Source organism: Mustela nigripes, chromosome 1, assembly GCF_022355385.1.
Source record: "Mustela nigripes isolate SB6536 chromosome 1, MUSNIG.SB6536, whole genome shotgun sequence".
NCBI lineage: Eukaryota > Metazoa > Chordata > Mammalia > Carnivora > Mustelidae > Mustela > Mustela nigripes.
Genome location: NC_081557.1, coordinates 104,664,508 through 104,689,397, shown reverse-complemented (window position 1 = coordinate 104,689,397; position 24,890 = coordinate 104,664,508). Strand labels below are relative to the sequence as shown.

Here is a 24,890-nt window from a genome sequence, read left to right as displayed (position 1 = left end):
GAAAAGAAAAAAGGGGTGCCAGGGTGGCTCAGTGGGTTTGGCCTCTGCCTTTAGCTTGGATCATGGTCTCAGGGTCCTGGGATCAAGTCCCGCATCAGGCTCTGCTCAGCGGGGAGCCTGCTTCCTCCTCTACCTCTCTCTGCCTGCCTCTCTGCCTACTTGTGATCTCTGTCAAATAAATAAATGAAATCTTTTTTTTTTTTAAAGAAAACTTAAAGAATTATTCTTGGGGGGAAGGGACATAGCAACGGTCAGTACATTATTTGATGACTGATTTCATTTGGAGTTTGGAAAGGAAAATTTCAGGCCACGGGTTACCAAGCCTCATGATGCCGTATAATGTCTTCAGTTATCTCGAGGGATATATCCGAATTCTCCAAAATGTCTCAAAGCACATTTATTTCTAATGGCTTCCACATAACAATTACAGAGCCCCTCTCGAGCACCTGTCACTATCTAAGGGCTTTGTGTATTTTGACTTAATGTATTTAAGCCTCTACATATCTCTAGGACATAAGAATATTCCATTCTAGTCTTAGGAAGGAAGAGACCAACACTGAGATTAAGGCTAAAAATAACAGATCTGGGTTGAAGGCAGTCAGACCTCAGAGCCCATGCTTTTTTGTGCCCTGAAATGCTCGTTTATTCAGTGAAGGGTCTGCCCGGTGCGTGTCCCCGGGCGAGCCCCGGGCAGTGGCAGGACCTGTGGCTTGTGGGGCTCTGCTCCAGATGTCTTTGGGCTAACACTTCCCTGCCGTGGGTCCCTGCCCCAGCCAGCCAGGGCGCCCTGCAGAGATCACCATGTAACCTGGAGCTCCTGGCCTATGGTCATTATGAAGAAATAGGTTTATTGAGAGGCAGTTCACATCCAATGTATCCACTTAAAATGTACAATTCAATGGCTTTCCATGTGTTCACAGAGTTGTGCGACCTTCACCATCACCACTTCTAGAACATTTTCATCACCCCACAAAGAAACCCCCAACGCCGAGCCTAGGTCACCCTCCATCGCCCCTCCCCCAACTCCTGGCAAGCACGCGTCCGCTTTCCCTGTGATTTTCTTCTTCCGAACGTCTCGTAGAAACAGAATCCTAGAGCCGGTGGCCTTTTGTATCTGGTTTCTTAGTGTACTGCTTTCAAACTTAACCACACTGGAGCGGGTCTGCCGGCCTCACGGGTGTGCATCCAGGAGCAGAATCGCTGGCTTGTGGCTCACTCTGTGTTGAGCCTTCGGGGAGCGGCCAGGCGGCCTCGACTCCTTGCCAACACACTCTTCTCCTTCGATGGCTGTTTTTGCAAACGCAACTTTGCTTCCTCAATAAGGCCATTGACCTTGGAAAGCAGATGTTCTAGACTTTGTCTTCAACTGTCAGAGATTCAACATCTGCTTGGCTATCCATGGCCATTTTCAGTAACAGCAACCAAGTGGGAGCTGGGAGTCACCTCCGGGAACGGCCCCGTCCCTTCGTTGCCCCGTGACACCAGTTCAGTCAGTGATGGGGACAGTCACAGCGAATGTGTCGAGCGCTGGGCTGTTCCAGACGGCCTATGGAGAACACTAAATGAATTCATCCCCTAACTTTAGACTCAGTCTTCAGAATCCTTGCGTTCTAGAGTGGGAGGTTAAAAGAGGTCACAAGGAGGACACACAGCTGTGTTTTCCCTGAACTGATGAGCAGGTAAGAAAGAGAAAAGGTTTAGCTTGAAGTAAGAAAGACTAAAGAGAGAGCCTCCCCCAGACGGAAAACCCCTGCCAAGAGACAGACGCCCTGGAGGGGGTGAAGGCGGCTCACGGGGTGCTGTACTGCCGGGAAGCTGGCAGAGGAGCGAGCGACTGCCGCTTCTCCTGGGGCTGCTCTCGGTTCTGAGCTTCCGCGAGGTACAAAGAGGGTTGCTGAACAAAGTGTGACGGAAGCTAGTAAATATTAACTGAAAAGAGAAATGAGGAACTGTTCTTAGACAACATTTTTATTGGCTTTTGTTAAAAGATTTCTTCTCGCCAAGTGTCCATCTCTTGCCTAGCGTGAAAACTCATTTGAATAGGTTTGCCCTCGACGACCTACTTCAAAGGCCAGTGAGCGCACGGAGCTCATCCTCCAAAGACGAGAAGTAAGGCTCACACGGTATTTTGTTTGTGCCGGGTTCAAGGTACAGATGGACAAATGTCTACTTATCACAACGAATGCAGGGGCCACAAACGCCGCTGCTGGTGAGGAGTAATTATCATTTGTAAGGCAATGACATTTCCTGTTAAAAAGAGTTATAATATGTGTCAGGGAATCCATAAATACGCTTCTTCTTGGAAATAAAACCCAAATTTATCAATTTGCTTCCGTCTACTAGGTAAGGAGAGAAAAGGCAGTGGGTGTCTAGTGGAAGACTGCATGGTTTCAATTCTGATTTTACGTGACGCTGACCCTAGAGAAATTGTCCATTGAGATTAGAATTATGAATCTGCAGCCATAAAAACTTGAGAAACGTAATGATTTCCGATGAAGTCTTAGCGCCCTCAGGATCGAAGGCTGCGGGAAGACCCCGATCCTACATTCTGCCTCGGTCCTTGTGGTCCCGGGACCAACTGCTGGTGGTCATGCTCACTCCCCAGAAAACTCGAGACCTTCCTGTTTAGCAGCCGATCCAGGAGCTGGATTTCAGCACACTGACCACATCCTCCTTCTCTGTATCGTACTTGTATGCTTTGGGTCCTGAAAAGAAGTAAATGTAGCCTAAAAGAGACAAGGTTGAAAACGTTGTTACTGAGAATGACTGGCAGAGCCACAAAGGGAGGGTTTGGAGGCGGCCCCAGAGTGGGGCTGGGGATGCACCGGGGGCAGCTGCCGTCCTGCGCCGGCTCTCCGGGAGCCCTCGGACCCGCGCTTCTGGGCTGCTCGGCCCCGCTCACTGTTCTCCCAGGGACGCTTACCCAGCAGGTGGGTCTCAGCCATGTTGGTGTCTCCGCTCCCCTCCAGGGAACCCCTCCTCTCCTCTCCCTGCCCAAACCTCTAGCCAGTCCCTAAAACTCTGCAGATGTCCCATCAAGCAAACTCCGAGTGCAGATGTGGGTTCTCATCTTCCCTTTCTCTGCTCATCTCTCGCAGTCGCTGCAAGGTCCGTGCTCAGTACCGAGTCCCAGACCGCCCGGTTTCCTCGCACCGGCGTCTGTGCGGCACAGCATTTCCTGGGGTTGTTATCGGGACCTCTCTCTGGGTTTCAGACCCGAGTCTAGCCCTGGGCTCTGATCTCGGAAGGTGCCGACTGGTCTGGGAGATTCAGCTGCGTTTCCTCAACCCTGTGAGGTTCCGATCGGCTCCCCTGCTCCATTCTAAATTGCAGGATGGCGTAAGGAGGTGGGGAAAGGCCCTGGAGAGGTCGACAGGATGTGCATTTTCAAGAGGAAAGAGGCAGTTTTGACTGGGTAGGCTTGGAGGTGTTACCCGACTTATGGACAGAAGCCATCCATCTAGAACTTTCTATCTGCAGAAAAAGAGTCTTGGTGGCGGACATTCTGTACTCTTTCTCTACGTTGGTCTGGTCAGCTAGACTGGTAAGGGACTCAGGACCAAGGACTCCTATGTGGAAGCCTGTTTTTCCTCATGTCAGAGCAGAGCCCACGTCTCCCACTACCTGTTTCCCCGGAGAACGCTCTCAGCGGAGATGCTCACCGTTCAGTTCCACAGCGGCGTCGATTTGGCCATTGACCCCTGAGAATTCCTCCTCCGTGTTCTTCGGGTAGTCCTTCTCCATCTTCCGTTTCCGCTCATCATAGCTGGAGGAAGTGTCATTCCACAAACATGTCAGTAAGTGGTCTTTACTGATGGGAGGGGACACAGCCCTCGTCGGTCGTCGTGAGCCAGGCCCAACTGAGGACTCACTCCAGATGCGTGTCTGTGCCTCTCTGAGCCTCTGTTCACCACACACGTCCGCACACACGCACAGACACACAGACACACACTGCATCACTTCTCTCCCAAGATCCTTAGATTCTAGGACGGCTCGTTTGCTCTAGTCTGTAAATAGATATATTCTTAGAACTAGTCTTAGAATTATTCCATATATTGTAGCAACATGTTCCTATAATTAAAAAAAAATGTTGGGCGCCTGGGTGGCTCAGTGGGTTAAGCCTCTGCCTTCGGCTCAGGTCATGATCTCAGGGTCCTAGGATCGAGCCCCACATTGGGCTCTCTGCTCGGCAGGGAGCCTGCTTCCCCCCATCTCTCTGCCTGCCTCTCTGCCTACTTGTGATCTCTGTCAAATAAATAAATAAAATCTAAAAAAAAAAAGAATTAAGGAAAGAAAATCATTATTATAAAATAGGTATGTTGCCTTCCCAAAGGAACTCGGCATGTACTGTTACTGCGTTATTTACTGTAGCAACAACCCCACCACCCCACTCTGTGTAAGAATTTCTGGGCTTGGATTCTTGTCCAAGAATCAGTTGAAAGCCCTTCCCGGGGGCTTTTATTCACAGGCCCCTTTGCTCCATGTCTGTGGAGGAGCGACCGGACCAACGACGCAGTGAGTGAACAAATACATGGGCAGACAGCCACCAGGTGACATTCAGGAGCAAGAACATCTCGGATAACTGAGCCTCTGCCTTGAAACCAGGTGGACGGCATTAAATTGCTTTTGTTTCCTGGAGTCATTACACAATGGACCAAATACTAGATTAGGCTTCTCTTGCCGGATCAGCAGCCACGGCGCAATGACTGCTCAGAAGAATGTCTCATGCCTATCTTTGTGACCATGCCGCCCCTCGAATAGAAGACGGGGACTTGTGTGAATCAGCCTGCCTGGTATGGGCTGACCACATAGGCAGTCAGGCAGCCCTTATCTCCAGGGTGAGACAGTTCCTTCTTCCTCGGCACAGAGCCCCCAGCGGGGACATTCCCAGGGTGGACGCCCCACTCGTTTCCCACTGAAAGGTCAGACAGTTTCTGCTGGTGCCTGGAGCCCTGAGCCGTGTCCTGCAGCCGCAGACGCCCACCTCCTCTCACATGGCCATGACCGCACCGGCTGGGGGCAGATCCCTCTTGACCCAACAGGACTGCATGTTGGCCAAGAATTATTCAGGCCCGCGTGACTAGTGGGTTGAGCTATTTGGGGGAGTGTGGCGGAGAGGAGTGGACGCTGACTGTCCCAGATGCCCTTTTTGGGAGGGTCATTAGAACCTCCTAGTAGGGCGAGGGGAAAACCAAGCTCTGCGAGTCACTGTGAGATTCAGAGATGGAAATCATTTCCTGTGTTTTATGGTCATCAGAAATGCCAGTGAGGCCTGTGGGATGGGCCTTGGTCATCCGGGGACTACGAGGTCTCAGGACTGGAGTCGGGGGAAAATGGGTCAGAAAAAAAAGGAACAGCCCAGGCACAGTGGGTGCTCCGTGGCCCAAGTCTCTTACGCTCGCCTCCTCCCAGCATCTGAAATCTGGAGCCCCTTATTAAGGACTGTTTACACATGAACCCTTGATGGCTAGACTGCTTTTTTCTCTCACCTCCCAGAGACACTGTGGAGAGGAAACGGGTGCTTTGGCGGGAGAGAGTGAGGACGATAACTCTGAAGCTTCAGTCTTTGGGGAGGGACGCAGAGGAGAGGGCAGAGGGACGGTGGGCCTGCAGGCGTGGAGGACCGCGCGGAGGGAGGGGCTGGACCGCGGGCTCAGGGAGCGTGGGGGTCCAGCTTCCAGACGTCCATTCTCTGTCTGCTCTGAAGGGAGGACTGTAAGCTGAGCTTTTTAAACCAGGCGGTGCCTTGCCTTCGTGCATGGTAAGCAAACATCTGGGAGGGATTCTGAGAATGTAACCACCATTTATATTGTTTTATGGCAAAATGTGTTCTCCCTTCCGAGTGAGTGACTGATTAGAGATGCCCTGTAGGGAGACTATTCCAAGTGGGGGTCTGCTGTCTTCTCCTTGAATTAGATGGGGTGGACTGGGAAGGATCAAAGGACAGAGCAAATCTCTTTCTGGAGAACAGAGCAACAGTTTAGATACAGGGGTATGTTTACAAATGTAGTGATCCAAAGGGACACATGCACCCGAATGTTTATAGCAGCAATGTCCACAATAGCCAGACTATGGAAAGAACCTAGATGTCCATCAACAGATGAATGGATCAAGAAGATGTGGTATATATACACAATGGAATACTATGCAGCCATCAAAAGAAATGAAATCTTGCCATTTGCAACAACATGGATGGAACTAGAGCGTATCATGCTTAGCGAAATAAGTCAAGCAGGGGTATGTTTTAAAGAGAGAAGAGGGACTCTTAATCCAATAAGAAGATATGGAAGAAAGGTCTTTCTCTTTTATCTGTCTACATAGGTCACTAAGGTAGGGGGCAAGACCCAAAATGTTATATGTACTTCTTCAGAGGATGACAGAGGTAAAAACATTATATATACAAAATGCTTCAAGGGGCGCCTGGGTGGCCCAGTCAGTCAAGCCTTGGACTTCTGATTTTGGCTGCAGATCAAGCCCTGAGTCGGGCTCCCTGCTGGTGGGACCCCTGCTGGGGAGTCTCTCCCTCTGCCCTCCCCCCACTCATGCTTTCTCTCTAAAATAAAAAAAATCTTTAAAAACTTTTTTTTCAGGAGAATTTTTAGAGAAGCAACGTCAAGCTGGGAATTTAAATTCACAATCAAATTTACAAAAAACCCAGGCAAAATGCTTGGGGATATTGTGAAATCACTGTTTCTTTCCCCTGCTCCTACCATTTACGTGTTTAACAGACCCGTGCCCTGTGGGCTCGCCCCTCTGCCTTTTGCTTATCCAGTAACTGCTTTCTAAAGAGCGTTACTCTTAACACAGTAGTTTCAAAACACCGGCCTGAAACACAAATCATCATTGTGGGCTTGGCTGATAACATATAAATATCGCATCTGGACCCTTCTGGTAGATGTTAAGTAGATGGTACCTACAGAGTTACCATAGAGTTCCCCACTTTTCATGGTACCAAGTAAGGACATTACCATCAAGTCATCAAAAAAAAAATTACGACCTATTTTCATTACCATTTCACAAAGGAAAGAAACTTTAACATCAAAGAGGTAGAAAGAACATAATCTCAGCCTAAAAGATGGTTCTTGCCAATAACGTGTCTTTATACTGACCCACACCACACCCTCTCCATTTACAATATTGCTCTGTTCTTATTTTGCTGTGGATTGGTGGGAACTTGGCAATGACCTAGCCCTGGTTTGTGGACAGATATGTGAGGATTTCTGTTGTAGAGGAAAGAGTATACCACCAGACAGCTCTGGGATCAGGGAAAAGTGCTCCCAACTCCTGTTTCCTCATCTGGAAAACGGTGGCGAGAGGGTGAGAGACAATTTACACACGTGCATACACACGCCGGGCACACAGACCCATCCAGGGGTCCAAGAACCATTGACAGACTGGCCGGCATGAGTGTGAGTAGAGCTCGTGATGTGATCTGAGCTCTTCAGTCATCGAGAAGTTGAATCTTTACCTGATCCTCCAGCACCGCCTCTGCAGACCATTCTGCAGTAGAGGCAAGGCGGAGACAAGGTGAGGAGAGGAGGCTGGAGGGCATGGACTGGACAGAGTCCAGAGAACGCAGCCAGGAGGGAACTAGGCTTGAGAAGGTCTACTGTTCTGTTGCAGATTTTGCGGAGAATCACAGAAAAGGAAGTTCGCAGACAGAGTGAGAATCACAAGTGTGGGTATCTGATGGGCGGGAAGAACGAGGTGAAGAGAAGGAAGAAGATGGCGTGGTGGGCAGTGAGGGCTCCGGGTGCAGACCCGGTGTGAAACGCAGCCGCGGGGGGACCGCTGAGGTCACTGGGGGACCTGAGCTAACGACGTAGCTCTCTGAGATGCAACGTTTCTGTTTCACGGAGACAGGAATGCCTGCTCTCCAAGACCACCGACTGGGCAGAAGGGTGGACGAGAGAACGTGAGCAGATTCCCAGCACGTGATTATCCGACCACGCGATAAGCCATGAACATAGATGAGCTGGACTGCAAGGTTAAGGAAAAACATGCATTTTCCTTGTGCACCTACTGCTTACTAGCGACCTGCGGAACTCACTGCACGTGTTTTCTCATGGCCGAGGCCTTGTTTGTGAAGCCCAAATACCAAGTAAACATGATTGACCTGTGACTGTTTCCTTTGTGAGCTGTTTCCCCATCGCCAATTAATGGGCATAGATACCACAGAAATCACCCCTGGCCATGACCCTGGCAATGTCACGGACCCATAGATGTGGCATATTTTTTCAGCTATATTATCCTACTCTCTGCCTTGGTCATCTGAGTGTTTGGGGACAGTTTTGGTAAAGTGTCTGCATGTTGTGTAATCTTACGGTTTGAATTTAGATTTTTTAGGAATTTCTGACGATTTCCAGCATACATCTGTGGCAAAACTGACCCCGCCCTGCATCCTCTGAAGTACCGAGTGGGGAGGTGTATCAGCAGAAGGACACTTACGGAAAATGTACGCAAGGGCGGCCAAAAGGGGAATTTATGGATAAGGTGTCTAAAATACAGGTTTTCAGGAAGTCTCTTCAAGGAGGCCTTTCTAGGTACATGGAAACCCAGAGTCCCCTTTGAAAGTCATTCTCCATGTCCAGCTAGGAATGAGAAGGCTTTTGGGGAGGATGGGGATTCTGTGATCTCCACTAGAGAAGCAGAGTGGTCAAGGATGGGGAAGAGAGGAAGAAGCAGCCACGAACCATCCCAGATGTGGGGGAGGGACTCTGCCTGTGAGGATTTAAAATCAAGACTATGTAACCACGCTGAAAAATACCCACAGCCTCAGTCAACCCCAGATTCTTTGAGGAAGTGCACATCTGCATTACCAGCCTGAATTCTGAGTTCAAGCCCTGCACACAGAAGGCTCTTCTGGACACTTCCGTTCTTGTGTTTCACCAGCCTGTCATACTCCATGTGTACAAATCTCCTGTATGTTCCTTATGTCTTCTCTTCCCCTTCTTTTGTTCTTTCCCCATTGAGTGGCCTTAGCGTCCTTGTCAGCAACCAGCTGAGCATAGATCTGTGGGTCTATTTCTGCACTGCCAGTTTTATTCCAGTGGTCTGTACGTCTATCCTCACATTCGTGTCATGCTGTCTTGATTATTCTCGCTTTGTAGTGAGTTTTGAAATTGGGAATTCTGACTCCTTCAAATTGGTCTTCTTTTTCAAGATACTGTGGTTATTCTGGGTCCTATGAGTTTCCATATGAATTTGAGATCAGTGTGTCAATTTCTACAAAGAAACCAGTGATAATTCCGATAGGGATTGTGTTAAGTCCTGCAGATCAATTTGGGGAGTGTTGTCATTTAAAAAATATTAAGTCTTGTGTTACCTGGGTGGCTCGGTCAGCTAAGTGTCTGCCTTTGACTCAGGTCATGATCCCAGGGTCCTGGGACTGAGCCCTGCATTGGGCTCCCTGCTCGGTGGGAGTCTGCTTCTCCCTCTCCCTCTGCTGTTCCCCATGCTCATGCTCTCTCTCTCTGTCTCAAATAAATTAAAAAAAAATTAAGATTTCTAATCCATGGACAAGAGATCTTTCCCTTTAGATTGTTTAATTTCTGTGCTATAAATTTTCTACTTCTTATGTTAAATTTATTTCAAAATATTATTAATTTCTATTATTATTTATAATATATAATAATTATTAAAATTATCATTTCTTTTGATACTATTTTAAGTGGAATTTTTTTCTTCATTTTTGGATTATTCATTGAAATGCATGAAAAAGAAATGTATGGAGCTACCATTGATTTTTGCATGCTGAACTCTACCCTGCATATCTGCTGAACTTAGTTCTAACAGGTGTTTTGGGAGGATTTCTAAGGCTTTTCTATATAAAAGATCACAAGACATAGAAATAGTTTTTCTTCCTTTCCAGTCTGAATGCCTTTTATCTTACTCATTCTTGCTCAACTGTCCCAGCTGGAACCTCTAGTACAATGTTGAAAAGAAGTGGTGAGAGTGAAAACTTTTGTCTTGTTCCTGATTTTAGGGGGAAGGCATCCAGGCTTCCTCCATGGAGCCTGAGGTCAGCTGTGGGCTCTCACAGACACCTTTCATCAGGCTGAGAAACTGTCCTGTTTCCAGTTTTGCAGAGTAGTTTTTATTTTACAACAGGGTTGGATTTTGACAAATGCTTTCTCTGCCTTTCTTGAGGTGATCATATGGCTTTTGTTTTTTACTCTAGTGATTTGGTGTATTGCATTAATTGATTTTCAAAAGTTAAACCAACCTTGTATGCATGGGGAAAAAAATCCCACTTGGTCATGCTGTGTAATTTTTTTTATAGGCTGCTGGATTTGGCTTGCTATTTTTGGAGGATTTTTGTATCCATATTCACAAAAGATACTGATCTGAAGTTTTATTTCCTTGTGATGCCTTCGTCTGGTTTTGGTATCAGGGTAATCCTGCCCTTGTACAATGAGCTGGGGAACGACCCCTCCTCTTCTATTTTTTAGAGGAGTTCATGAAAAATTGGCATTGATTCCTCTTTAAATGTTTTGGTAGAATTCACTACTGAAACATGTAGTCTTGGGCTGTTTTTTGTGGATAATTTTTTGATTATGAATTAAATCTCTTCAATTGTTACAGGTTAATTCAGGCTATTTCTTGTTGACTCAGCTTCTTCATTTTGCATCTTTCCCAGAATTTGTCATTTCAGCTCAGTTATCAAATTTACTGGCATACAGTTGTTCATAGGGGTCCTTTATCATCCGTTTAATTTCTGTAAGATTGGTAGTTGTGTTCCCTTTTGCATTTCTGATTTCAGTGATCTGAGTCTTTTCAACTACGCCAGTCCAGTGAGAAATCTGTCAATTTTGTGCATCTTTGCAAAGAACCAAACTTAGTTTTGTTGATTTCCTCAAATTGCTTGTAATATTCTCTATTTCACTTATTTCCACCATAATCTTTATTATTTCCTTCTTTCCACTTGCTTTGGGTTTCATTTGCTTTTTTTTTTTAACCCAGTGTCTAAGGTGGAAATTTAGGTTATTGACTTGAGATCCTTTTTTAATGGGCATTTAGAGACAGAAATTTCCCATGAGTACTGCTTTCATTGCCTGCATATGGTCTCAAATACCCGGTCTCTGTTTTCATTCAGCTTTAAGTATTTTCTAAGATTTTTTTTTAAAATTTATTTATTTGTCAGAGAGAGAGAGAGAGAGCAAGAGCGAGCACAGGCAGAGTGGCAGGCAGAGTCAGAGGGAGAAGCAGGCTCCCTGCGGAGCAAGGAGCCCGATGTGGGACTCAATCCCAGGACACTGGGATCATGACCTGAGCCAAAGGCAGCTGCTTAACCAACTGAGTCACCCAGGCGTCCCAATCTTTAAGTATTTTCTAATGTCTCTTGTGATTTCCTCTTTGGCACATTGATTGTTTTAGAGTATGTTCATTTCCACATGTTTGTAAATTTTCCAGTTTTCCCTGATATTGATTTGTAGCTTGTTTCACTGTGATCAGAAAGGGCATTTTGTATGATTTCAGTTGTTTTAAATTGGCCTAGCATGTCACCTCTTCTGGGCAGTGCTCCGTAAGCCCTGGAGAAGAACGTGTGTTCTGCTTTTGTGTGAAGTATTCTACAGACACCTGTTAGACCTCGTTGGCTTATCGTGCTTCTGAGGCTCCTGTTCCCTATAGATCTCCTTGTCTACTTGTTCTATTCATTATTGAAGGTGAGGTACTGACATTCCTAAGTAGTATTATTCAGTTGTTGTCTTCTCCCTTCATTTTTGTCGGGGTTTTTTGGGGAGCAGCTTCATGTGTTTTGGGGGTCTGTTGTTGGGTTGTTTTTGCCTTCTTGGTAGACTGAAGTTTTCATCACTGTAGAATGTTCCTCTGAATCCCTAGTAACCCTTCTTATTTTAAAGTCTGTCTTGCCTGATATTAGCATAGCCACTCTGGCTTTCTTATGGTTTCTGTTCACATGACAGAGATTTTTTTCCATCCTTTTACTTTCAATCTATCTGTATCTTTGCATATGAAATGTGTCTTCTACCGATAGCATAGAGTTGGGTCTTGTTTTTTTAATCCCATCTAATAATATCTGTTATTTGATTATATTGTTTAATCCATTCACATTTAATATTATTGATATAACTGGATTTATATACATTTATATTGATATAATGATATAACTGGATTCACTTCAGTTTTCGTTTTCCACATGTGTCATGTCTTTTTGGTTCCCTTTTCCCTCCTTAATGCTTTCTTTTGCATTAGTGAAAATTTTCCAATGTACTCTTTTACTTTCTTTCATGATTTTGTTACTACATTTTAAAAAGTTATTGCCTTAGTGGTTGCTAGGGAGCTTATCATAAATAATTTAACTTACCATACACTACTTCAGATTTTTACTAGCTTAATTCCAGGTAGACTCACAAACATCACTCCAGAAAGTCTGTTCCTTGTCCCTTCCTTCGATGGTCTTGTTTTTGTACATCTTACATTAGTTTATGTCACAAACCCCCAGTGGACATTGCTCTAATTACTATTTTATACAATTTAATGTCTTCTTAAGAAGCTGATAGAAAGGAGAGAAAGTATATATTTATAGTTTTTGATATATTAGCCTCCTTAGTTAACATGTCTGTTTTCTTTTGTTTCTCCTGTGAATTTGAGTTAGTATTTGATATAATTTCCTCAGCTCCGTACAATTTTCCCCACACCTGGTGCTTTGTGCTGTTATTGACAAATAGGTTATGTTTCTGAATGTTATAGGCCTAACAATACAGTTATATATATATAATTAATAAATAAATGAATATGTATACATACATACATATATATGCCGTTTTAAGCAGTTATTTTTAAAATCAATTAAGAGAAGGAAAGGGAGGAAATATACCTTTAAACTATCTTTCAGTTACATTTTCTGCTCTCTCTTTTTTTTTTTAACGTGGATTCATACTACTGTCCAGGGTCACTTCCCCTCCTCCTGAAGCTAGCTCTTTCTCCAGCATTGCTTGTAAGGTAGGTGTGCCAGCAACAGATTCTCTCAGTTTCTGTCTCTCTGGGAATGTCTTCTTTGGTCTCCATCTTGGAGACAGTGAAGCTGAACGTAGGATTTTTGGTTGCGAGCTCTTCTCTGGAGCACTTTGCAAGTGTTGCCTGTGACTTTCTGGCCTCCCTGGTTTCACCAACTCCCATCTTGTCCCCCTCTGCTCTGGTCACACTGCTGCCGGAAGGGTAGTTTTATAATACAAAACTTCCTGGGTTACTCGTTTATTTAGGACACTTAAAGATATCCCTCTGTTTCTATAAATTCACACTGGTCTCCCTGGAAAGGCATAGGCCCTCCATCACTGACACCCTGCTTCTCCTTGGGCCACATCTCTCATTCTAGTCTACAAGGCTATTATGCTGAACTGCTTGAGGTTTCCGCCACATACACAGGCAATTTCATGCCCCAGTGCCTTTGCTTCAACTGCTGTCTCTGCCTGGAAGCCACGCTGACCTCCTGCCTCCTCCCTGGGAAACTCCAACTCCCTTCTCAAGATGAAGGGCAGTGCTCACTTCCTCTGAGGGTACTTTCCAGACGCCTTTACTAGCATGGGCCATTTCCTCTTTGTTTTGCCCCACTGATCTCCATCCAGTCTTCTCTCAGGGCACCTGTCACACTTGGACCACTCTTCATTATTTCCCTGTGTATGTACTCTCAACTGTAGGCCTTCCTGAACATGGATAGCCCTCAACGTGAATGTTCATTGTGTGGTGGCATCTCACAGTTTCCTTATCCATTCCCATGGATGAAGCAGATGCTATTTCCAACTCCCTCTTGAAGATTATTAAACCCAAACAGAAAGGCAATCCAGGTTGCCCCATGATGGCTGGGAGGGCTGAGGTGAGTACTCCGTTACTTGGGTCCACACTCTCAGGTGGCAAACTCTGTGCTCTGAGTGTTAAGGTCCTAGTACAGAGTCTGATGTATAATCATGCCCAATATATATAGATTGAAAGTGGTAGTTTGGTAATGCAGTTCAAAAATTTATGATTAAAAAAGAAGATTTTGAACTCTACCCATCTTTCTTATTTTTATTACTTATCACCTATTTTCCTCTATGGTGACTAACTATAAAATCCCAAATAACCACTCAATTTTCAGTATACCCGGGGCATCCAGGAGGCAGAGAATGTGTCCTACTTTGTATCAATCATGTCTCAGTCTGTCTGCACAGAGAGATTGACTTAGGGATAGAAAGGGGCCGGGGCCTGTAGATTTGCACGTCACTTTGCACAAAATTCAGAGAACACTGACTGCCTCCAAGGACGATGGAGTGGACGGCAGCCCCAGACCCCAGGAGCTCTCTGGTGTAGCCACTGGTCTGCTCCTGGTAAGCAAGAGAGAATATCTACAGGGAGACATGAGCCAAAGGTAATGGAAGTCATGTAAAGAAGGAAAAACTGGCGGAGTCATTTGGGCCTGTCTAGAAGAGGGAAAGAAGCTGTAAAAGCAAAGGGATGAGTGGGGAAGGAGCTCTCCTTGAAGTTTAAGCAGCACATCAGTGCCGTGGGATGGCGCTGGCATGGTAGCGCCCCCTTTTGGGTTCCACCTTGTAGTTCCCTGTGGCTGCGCCCCGTGAGTTCCTATTGCACGGACATGTGAGCCCTCACTCCCAGAGCCTGAGCCCACCTGGCCCCAAGCCAGCCCTCCATCCTCAGGGGGCGAAGTTCTTCAGTAGTGTTCTCATGGCCCGTCATTCCCTAAACCGGCTCCGCCCAGGAGTTCTTGGAGGCTCTCCCTGACAACAAGCCTATCCGGAGACTTCTCTTCCCTCGACACATCGTTTGTGTCACAGACGGACCTAGCGTTGGGACCAAAGAAGATCGTGAGGAGTGACTAACGGAAATAAATCCCAGCATGCGGCCCACCCTGTTCTTGGTCTAGAACTCGGTCTGTGGCTCTGGCCTTGTGTGTTTTTGAATATGGCCTCCTGCTCTACTGACAGAACTTCTGTCCCCTTTGGCTTTTCCTCCAATTTCCTCCTTCTTCCTTTTTAGAACAGGACGTAGTGACCAGACTTCATGGGCTGCTGGAGTCTTAGGCAACCCCGAGACGGGCACCTCCATGTTAACAGCGGAGCAAGGTGTTAGAAGGAACTCGGGTCTCTGGTGACTGTGGACTCGCCGTGTCCCCCCAGGTGTGTTAAACTTCAGACGTGTTACGTAGATGAGGAAAACAGTCCTTTACGTGTTTCAGCCACAGTTCCTTCCGGGTCTCTGAAGAGCCGCTGAACAGGACTTCTCACCAAGATGGGGCTTCCAGAGACAGTGAGGTGTCCTGCAGGGGAGGCTTTGCTCAACGCAGGTGCGGAGTCTGGGGGAGAAGGTTTGTTTGTGGAGTGGCTCACAGCAGCTCTTCTGACCTCGGAAGCTGTAGGTCAAGGCTGTTTGCTTTATTCTTTAGTGCATAAGCCGTGTGCTGCAGCACGTCCGACACAGGACCTTCGTGGTGGAAGGATGGTCTATGCTTTGCCAAAAGCAGGAGTTTCAGTGCAATGTTGGGCCTTCAGTCTCTCCAAAGGAAGTTCCCTCTGACCTGCTCTATGACTGGATTGTGGTCAGAGAACTCCTGAGCTTTAAGCGGCCATTTGTTAATTATCTCAACTTCTGAAGCAGGTATCTCCTGGTTACCACTTGGGCTCCTGTAACGTCTGAACAGTTGCTGTACTTGAGCACCTACTACGTGCTGGGGCTCTGTGCTTGCGTCTGCCTGAGTTACTCACTTAATGCTCTCAAGAGCCTTGGAAGGTTAGTTTTCAAAGAGCCTTCTGGGGTTTCCTTCCCTCAACACAAAATGAGTCTTTGATATTGGAGTTAATCCCTTAGACCAACTTTTTAATCAATCTGTTTTATCCAGATTATTAAGACTTTTCCTGAATAGACACTCACAGACACGTAGTTGGAAAGGTGCATTGTGATTCCCTCAGGCGGGAGTCGGGCCTCGTTACAATTGGAGACCCTGTCCCTCTCCAAGATTGTGTTTACAGAGAATTAAAAACCTCTCGTCCAGCCTCCTCTGTTAGTTGCTAACCTCACTGCTGCCTGGCTGGAGGCATGTGCTTTGTGGTGGCTGGTACATGAGTCCAAAGACCCGGCGAGGAACGAGGAACAGAGAGCTGAAGCAATGGGAAAGTGGATAATTCCCGCAGCGGGAGTCGGGCAGTGAGCAGTCTTCCAGGCATGAACTGACTCATCCTAACCGGATGCCACACCCCCCCCACATACACCCTTACACCCACACACATGCTTCTGTGGGCATCTCAGTCTCATTTTCTGAAAATCCGTATTGGGAGTTGGGTTTCTCCGTACCTATCGTCCTGTGTGTCAGGTGTCAGGTGTCAGGCAGCTTATCTTAAAGAAAGACTTGATGAATCTGCCCAGCAGACTTTAGGGCTTAATAAATGAATTACCATCAGGAATCCAGAAAAGGAAGTTCTGGAGGAAAAATAACTGCTGTAGTGGCTTAATCATTGGACTGGAAGGAATAAGTCAGGACACCCCTTGGTGCTCTGAGCCAGGCTCCCAGAGCTCTCAGTGGGCAGGGGTCAGCAGGGTCTACATGTGTCCTTCATTCCTAGAAAATACATTTTCCTCTTCACAAGTCAGATCTGTTATTTGGTCTTCTCAGTCTCAGACAGGAGAAGCTATTAGTCAGGTGGAGGAAGGTCACATGTACTTATTTATAAATTTCTTTCATGCCATAGAAATGGTGACTGAAAACAGGTGATATGCCAGTAAAGCTACGATTCAGAACAGAAGGAGAGTTGAAGAGTTTCTCAGACAACAGCTGCAGGAGTTTGTGACCACTAAACCAGCCAGCAAGAAAGATCAGAGGGGCCTCTTTGAGCAGAAAGGAGGGACAAAAGTGACAACATCAAGGCAGAAAATACAAAAGCAGTAAATACGAATATTTTCTAAACTGTCAGCCCAGGACCTCACAAAGAAGGGATATAAAATACAATAACATACCTAAAGTCTGGAGAGGAGAGGAAAAAAGAAGGGGTTCAAACTTGGATGGCCATCCGCCTAATACAGATTGCTTTATGCCAAAGGGATTATATGAAAACCTAATGGTAACCACAAATCACAAGTCACCAATAAACATGAAGAATAAAGAGGATGAAACCCAAATAGATCACTAAGGAAATCAGCAAAACATGAAAGTGACAAAGATAAGAAAGGATCAGAGAACAGCTCAGAAACAACCAGCAGAAAATAAGGAAACAATGGCTTCGAATGACACACTGGACCAGGTGGACATCACAGACATATTCAGAACGTTGCATCCTAAAACCACGGAATATACATTCTTCTCGAGTGCACACGGGACATTCTCCAGAACAGATCACATCCTGGGTCACAAATCCGGCCTCAACAAGTACAGAAAGGCCGAGATCATACCTGCATATTATCAGACCACAAGACTATGAAACTTGAAGTCAACCGCAAGAAAAAAAATGGGAAGACTGCAGATACATGGAGATTAAAGAACACAGAACTGAACAATGAATGTGCGGGGAGGGAGCAAGACGGCGGCGGAGCAGCAGACTGAAATGACATCGGATCCCAGGAGTTCGGCTAGATAGGTATCACCCCATCCCAACACCTTCAGACTCACGAGCAGAGCGAAGAGGAGAAGAGCAGCAATGCTAGGAACAGAACATCGACCACCGTCTGGCAGGTGGGACGCGCGGAGACGTGAACCTGAAGCGACCGGAAGATAGACCGTGGGGGGAGGGGCCGGCGCCGGCAAGCGGCGGCAGCGGAGCACGAAACCAGCACTTTTAGAGTCCGCTCCACCGAGGGACGGCGCTGCAGAGGCCGAGCAGGGGTGAGCCCTCGCGGGGCCAGTGTGGTCTCAGGACCCGCGGGGTCACAGAAAGACCGGGGGTGTCTGAGTGCCGCAGAGCTGCCAGGGATGGAGCGGGGAAGCCGCTGCAGAGACGGAGCCGCGGGGGGGCTCTCAGCTCGGGGTTACCTTAAACCATGATCTGAGGCACAGTCAGACAACTGCTCTTTGAGCAGGGACCCCACAAGTGGCAGATCCGGGGAGACTCACCTTCCTTCCCCAGGAGGAGCAGCGCAGCAGGAATCTGCTGGGTTTGGAGACTCCAAACGGGGCCGTGCGCCAGAGACAGAAACGCTCGGTCACAGGCCGGGTGAGCTCCGAGCATGGCCAGACACCAGGGAGACGGGAGGGATTGACAGCTTTTTTGTGAGGCCGCACTGAGGAGCGGGGCCCCAAGCTCTCGGCTCCTATGTGGCCGGACACTGGGAAGCCGCCATCTCCATTCCCGTCCTCCACAGCGGTACGGAAAGCGATCAGGGAACAAAAGCTCCCGAGAGTGAACCTGCGCAGATTACTTAGCCTAGAGCAACTGCGCCTCCGCCTCCAGCAAAGACATATGAGAATCTCAGCAACAGGCCCCTGACCCAGAAGATCAGCAAGAACATCCAGCCAAGACCAAGCTCACTGGTCAACGAGAACCAGGGAAATCCAGAGGAGGGGAAAGCAACACACAGAATTCATGGCTTTCCCCGTTTTCTTTAGTCTTGCAAAGTTAAATTTTTAAAATTTTCTTTCTTTTAAAATTTTTCCTCTTTCCTATTTTAACCAACATCTTATCAATACCTTAAAAAATCTTTTTTAATTTTCATTTTTATAGTCATATTCTATCCCATCATTTTATTTAACATTATTTTTTGTATATTATACACACACACACACACACACACACACACACGTTTTTCTTTCTTTAAAATATTGGGACACAGTTTCTTCTAACAGACCAAAATACACCCCAAATCCAGTGTGTAATTCTGCTCTATTCACCAGACTGATCATATTCTTTTTTTCCCCTTTCTTTCCCCCACCTGGTTGGGGGGTCTCTTCTGATTTGTTCAGTGTATAATTTTCTGGGGTCGTTGCTACCGTTTCAGCATTTTTTTTTTCTCTCATTCATCTATTCTTCACCAGACAAAATGACAAAACAGAAACCTCACCTCAAAAAAAAAGAAAAAAGAAAAGAAAAGAAAAAGAGCAAGAGGCAGTACTGACTGCCAGGGATGTAATCAATATGGACATTAGTAAGATGTTAGAACTAGAGTTCAGAATGATGATTATAAAGAAAGTAGCTGGGCTTGAAAAAAGCATAGAAGATACTAGAGAATCCCTTCCTGCATGAAAAAGAACTAAAATCTAACCCAGCTGAAATTAAAAAAGCTATTAGTGAGGTGCAATAAAAAAAAATGGGGGCTCTTACTGCTAGGATAAATGAGGCAGAAGAGAGAATTAGTGATATGGAAGACCAAATGATGGAGAATAAAGAAGCTGAGAAAAAGACAACTACTGGACCACCAGGGGAGAATTAGAGAGTTAAGATATACCATAAGACGAAACAGTATTAAAGTGTATAACAATACAGGCCTACCTCCTGAAGCAAGAAAATCTCAAATAACAACCTAATCTTACTCCTAAAGGAGCTGGAGGAAGAACAAGAAGTCTAAATCCAGCAGGAGGAGGGAGATAATAAAGATCAGAACAGAAGTAAATGATAGAGACACTAAAAAACAATAGAACAGATGCATGAAACCAGGAGCTCGTTCTTTGAAAAAATGAATAAAATTACTAAATCTCTATACAGACTTACCAAAAAGAAAAGAGAAAGAATACAAATAAATAGAATCACAAGTGAGAAAGGAGAGATCACATCCAGTGCCACAGAAACACAAACAATTCTAAGAGAGTATTATGAAAAAACAAAAACAAAAACACACCAACACCCTGGATAGCCTGAAAGAAATGGATAAACTCCGAGAAACACATAAATTACCAAAACTGAAACAGGGAGAAAGGAAACTTGACCAGATGGATAGCCAGCTAAGAAACAGAATCGGTCATCAGAAATCCCCCAATAGTCAGAAGTCCAGGACTACATGGCTTCACAGCGGCATTCTATGAAACTTTCAAAGAAGAGTTAATACCTCTGCTTCTCAAACTGTTCTAAAAAGCAGAAAAGGAAGGAAAACTTCCAAATTCATTCTATGAGGCCAGTGTTGCCAATACCAAATCAGGTAAAGATCCCACCAGGAAAGAAAACTATGGTCAATATCCCTGGTGAACAAGGATGCCAAAATTCTCAATAAAATACCAGCAAGTCAAGTCCAACAGCACATTAAAATAACCATTCATCACATGGGGTTTGTTCTTGGGCTGCAAAGATGGCTTGGTAGTCTCAAACCAGTCAGTGCGGCAAACTCTATTAATAAGAGAAAGGATGGGGGGCCCTGGGGGCTCAGTGGGTTAAACCTCTACCTTCGGTTCAGGTCATGATCCCAGGGTCCTGGGATCGAGCCCCGCATCGGGCTCTCTGTTCAGCAGGGAGCCTGCTTCCCCCTCTCTCCGCCTGCCTCTATGCCTACTTGTGATCTCTGTCAAATAAATAAATAAAATCTTTTAAAAAATAAAAGAAAGAACTATATGATCCTCTTAAAATTTGCATTTTTCAAAGTACAAGATCCATTTATGAGGAAATCCTCAACAAATTAGGGATAGAAGGAACCATACGTCAAAATCCTAAAGCCCACATATGAAGAACCCACAGCTAATAGCATCCTCAAGAGGGAAAAACAGAGAGCTTTTTCCTATAGTCAGAAACAAGACAGGGATGTTCACTCTTACTGCTGTTATTTATTATTATTATTAAAGATATTATTTATTTATTTTAGAGGAGAGGGAAGATGGAGAGGGGGAGACGATCTTGAGAAGACCCCCTGTTGAGCAGGGAGCCCAGTGTGGGGATCAACCTCATGATTCTGAGATCATGACCTGAGCCAAAAATCAAGAGTTGGATGTTTAACTCACTGAGACACCCAGGTGCCCCTCACCACTGTGTGTAACATAGCACTGGAAGTCTTAGCCTTGGCAATTAGACAACAACAACAAAAAATAAAATTCATCCAGATTTGTGATGAAGAAGTCAAACTGTCACTATTTGTAGATAATATGATAATATATATAAAACCCAGAAGACTCCACCAAGTGCTAGAACTAATGAATTCAATAAAGTCGCAGAATGCAAAATCGGTGTACAGAAATCTGTTGCATTTCTATACATCTCATTTTCAATAGCACCAAAACCAGTAAGACACGTCGGAATCTAAGTAACCAAGAAGTTGAAAGCCCTGTGCTCTGAAAACCATGAAACACCAATGAAAGAACTTGAAGATGACACAAGGAAATGAAAAGACACTCCATGCTCATGGATTAGAAGAGCAAATATTGTTAAAATATCTACACAACTGAAAGCAATCTACATCAATGCAATCCCTATCCAAATACTGACAGCTTTTTTTTTTTTAACAGAGCTAGAATGAACAATCCTGAAGTGTGTATGGAAGCAAAAAAGACCTCGAATAGCCAAAGCAACCTTGAAGAAGAAGAATAAGGAAAAAAGGAAAGCTGGAGATGTCATAGTTCAGGACTTCAAGTTGTATTACAAAGCCCTAGTAACGAAGACAGTATGGTATTGGCACAAAAATAGACACAGATGAGTAGAATAGAACAGAGAACCCAGAAACGAACCCACAACTCTGTATCAACTAGTCTTTGACAAAGCAGGAAAGAATTTCCAATGGGAAAAAGCCTGTCTCTTCAACAGATGGTGCTGGGAACACGGGACAGCCATGTGCAAAAGAATGAAACTGGACCATTTCCTTACACCACACACAAGAATAAATACACAATGGATGAAAAACCTAAATGTGAGACAGGAATCCATCAACATCCTAGTGGAGAATGTAGACAGTAACCTTTTTGACATCAGAGGTGGCAACTTCTTACTAGACATGTCTTCTGAGAAAAAGGAAATTAAAGCAAAAATAAACTATTGGGACACCATCAAAATTAAAAGCTTCTGCACAGAGAAGGAAACAATCAATAAAACTAAAAGGTAACCTATGGAATGGGAGAAGGTATTTGCAAATACTAAGGATTACTATCCAAAATATATAAAGAACTTATTAAACTCAATACCTGAAAAATGAATAATCCAATGAAAAAATGGGAAGAAAACATGAATAGACATTTTTCCAGAAAAGACATCCAGATGTCTAATAGACACATGAAAAGATGCTCATTATCACTCATCATCAGGGAAATGCAAATCAAAACCATGATGAGATACCAACTCACAGCTCTCAGAATGGCTAAAACTAACAACACGTGATGGAGAGGATGTGGAGAAAGGGGAATCCTCTTACACTGTTGGTGGGAATGGAAAATGGTGCAGCTACTGTGGAAAATAGTATGAAGATTCCTCAAGAAGTTAAAAATTGGGGCGTCTGGGTGGCTCAGAGGGTTAAGTCTCTGCCTTCGGCTCAGGTCATGATCTCAGGGTCCTGGGATCAAGCCCTGCATCGGGCTCCCTCAGTGGGGAGCCTGTTTCTCCCTCTCCCTCTGTGCTCTCTCTTTCAAACAAATAAACACATACATAAAATCTGGGGAAAAGTAAACTATTTGGCATGGTCAACTGCTTAGAATGTGTTGCTTTTACTTCTCCCTGCTGAGGTTCAGGTGAGCAAGCCCGGGGACGTGAGACTTGGGTGGGGGCGGTGCAGACACTGGGGCTGCTCACCCTTCACAGGAGTCAGTTAATGCTAGAAACCCAGTGGGGGGCATGAGGGTGACCCTGTGCACAGCGGCTGGTTGACAGCCGCTTCCTGAGATCTGCAAGACGGGCAGGACAACTCTGGGTGAGGAGAGAGCACATGTTCCAGGTCGGATAAAAGGACTCAGCAATAGGGGCTTTTCCTTGCAGCAGGAAAAGACTTTTCCTTCAAAGAGCCCCACAGTCATAACCACCTCCATGTTGCACAGAACCACAGAGTGTTCTGGATGCACTGGTACCCACATAACAGGGAATCAGTTCCACCCCCCGCTGCGGCATTCACTGTGGCTGGCAATGTATTTGGGGATGCTCTGTCTACTCGTGTACGCCACTGGCGGTCCCGTTAGTAGATGCGTGAAGGGTAAGTCTATTCATGTGCTAGAGAACTAACAGTAGGACTCGTGAATGAATGCTTTGCTTACTTGGCTGGTTTCCTATCTTAGAGACTGTCCACGGCAGCCTTGGGGCCCAGAGGAGTCAATGGGCCTACTGCCAAGGCACTTTGCATTCTTTTCTGCAAAAGGACTTTTTCTTCCCATTGAATACATCTGGACAATCAAAAGGAGAAAAGCCATACCTGTAGTATTCATCTCCCACAAAGAAAAGGGTCTTCTGCACGTCCTTGAGGTACACGGCGGCATCTATCCGCTGCACATACCTCGGGAAGCCAAAATCATAAATAGTTCGAGGAGGACCCTGCATCTGGAAGCCTCTCGTTATCCAGTAGTGGGGGCCTAAAGACAGAAAGTAAAGTTCACAAACACTCAGTACCACTTGGCAATGTACTTCACTCCTGAGGATTTCTACACAGGGTCCCACATGGGAATAGTTTATGGGATGGTTGCCATGGTTATAAGCCAATATACAAGCTTGGATTGAGTTCAAACTACTCTGGAGGCAAGCATCTCTTAGTGATGTCCTAGCAAAACAGTAATTTTGATACGATTGTGTCTTAAATCTCACACATTAATTTTTTCAAGATACTTTTCATGTGTGTAACCTCATCTCAGTCTCGTACAGATGCACGGGAGAGAAGGGGCCTGTGAGAGACAAATGCTGTGGGTCGTCAGCCAGCACCGGCCTTGTAGCTTCCTCCCCCAGCTTCCAGAAAAAGAAGCTAAACTTGACAGGGGCCACCTACTGGGTAACCGCCATTGGCCAGCCACTGTCACATCTCTGAGCTTGCTATTACTATAATCCCTTCTCAGCCCAGGAAGAAATGAAGGCTCCGAGCAGTTAGGTAATTCCCCAGAGTTGCTCTGACGGTAAGGGGCTGGGGCCAGAGACTGACGACACCGGGCCCACCTCCCAGAGTCACGGGTTAGGGTCCCACTTGTGAGTAGGACATGGCCGCAGGGGCATCGTTCTCCTAACGGGGGTGCCATGTTGGATTTGCTGACTAGAGGCTCTCAGTGGGCTACACCATGTCACCCTGAGGGGTGAGGACAAAGTCTGTTGCCCCCTGGGCACTGGCACTTTGCACAGTGTCTCTCTAAGGTAGAGCATTGGCTCTGAGAACATTGTGACAGTCATTGTCCCTCCTGCCACTGCTATAGACAACAGAGCGGCATTTCACGGCTAAGGCGAGGAGTGACCAGCGCATCTCCACCATCCCTGACCAAATGCTACCAGCACTAGAGGCTCCCCACATCCCCGGCCGTTCCTGTCCCTCACGGATCTATAAGGTACCTTTGAAGAAGTAAGCAGTGCCCCTGTCGGCCACTTCGTAAGCTGCGTCCACGTTGGACATAAGCTGAGGGAAGGAGCTGGTAATGGTGCTGGGCCGGATCCCCGCCATCACGTGAACTTGCCGACGCCAGAAGATCCTGTTGGGCAACCCACAAGACCAATGGCTGATTTAGATCTTGAACCGGACGTGGACCCGTTGTCTACAAACCACAGTGCAAGGGCCTTTCCTCAATGCCTCATGCCCCTAACTTGTTTTCATAAGGAGAGAATAGGTTTTTGACCTTATTAAATAGTGCTTTTCCCTTTTCATTCTTCGAGCCTCCTTGGAATCCCCTTTCCTTCATATACTTAAGGACGTGCCCGGCACGGAAGGATGGAGCACGGAGAAGACCCGGTAATTCACACATTTCACCTGTGCCCCTTCCCACTCCAGGTATCCCTTGATATAAATGTCCTTTTCCTTTCTACTCTTTTAAAAACTAAAATCTCATAATGATAAAATATAATCCTTGTGAATGTTTTGAATAGTACAATTAAACC

General features: G+C 45.9%; 1 protein-coding gene across 3 annotated transcripts in view; it reads right to left on the bottom strand.

Annotated features, from left to right (window-relative positions):
* Positions 1-827: 827 nt before the first annotated feature.
* Positions 828-24,890, bottom strand: part of MMP20 (matrix metallopeptidase 20) — a 43,032-nt gene continuing 18,969 nt past the window's right edge. For all 3 annotated transcript variants that reach the window (XM_059371099.1, XM_059371092.1, XM_059371085.1), the window contains 4 exons: positions 24,351-24,487; positions 23,239-23,395; positions 3,663-3,766; positions 828-2,726 (listed from right to left, as the gene is read on the bottom strand). In XM_059371099.1, the coding sequence (XP_059227082.1) occupies positions 2,626-2,726; positions 3,663-3,766; positions 23,239-23,395; positions 24,351-24,487 (499 nt within the window). In that variant the 3' untranslated portion in view covers positions 828-2,625. The remainder of the gene's footprint in view (positions 2,727-3,662; positions 3,767-23,238; positions 23,396-24,350; positions 24,488-24,890) is intronic.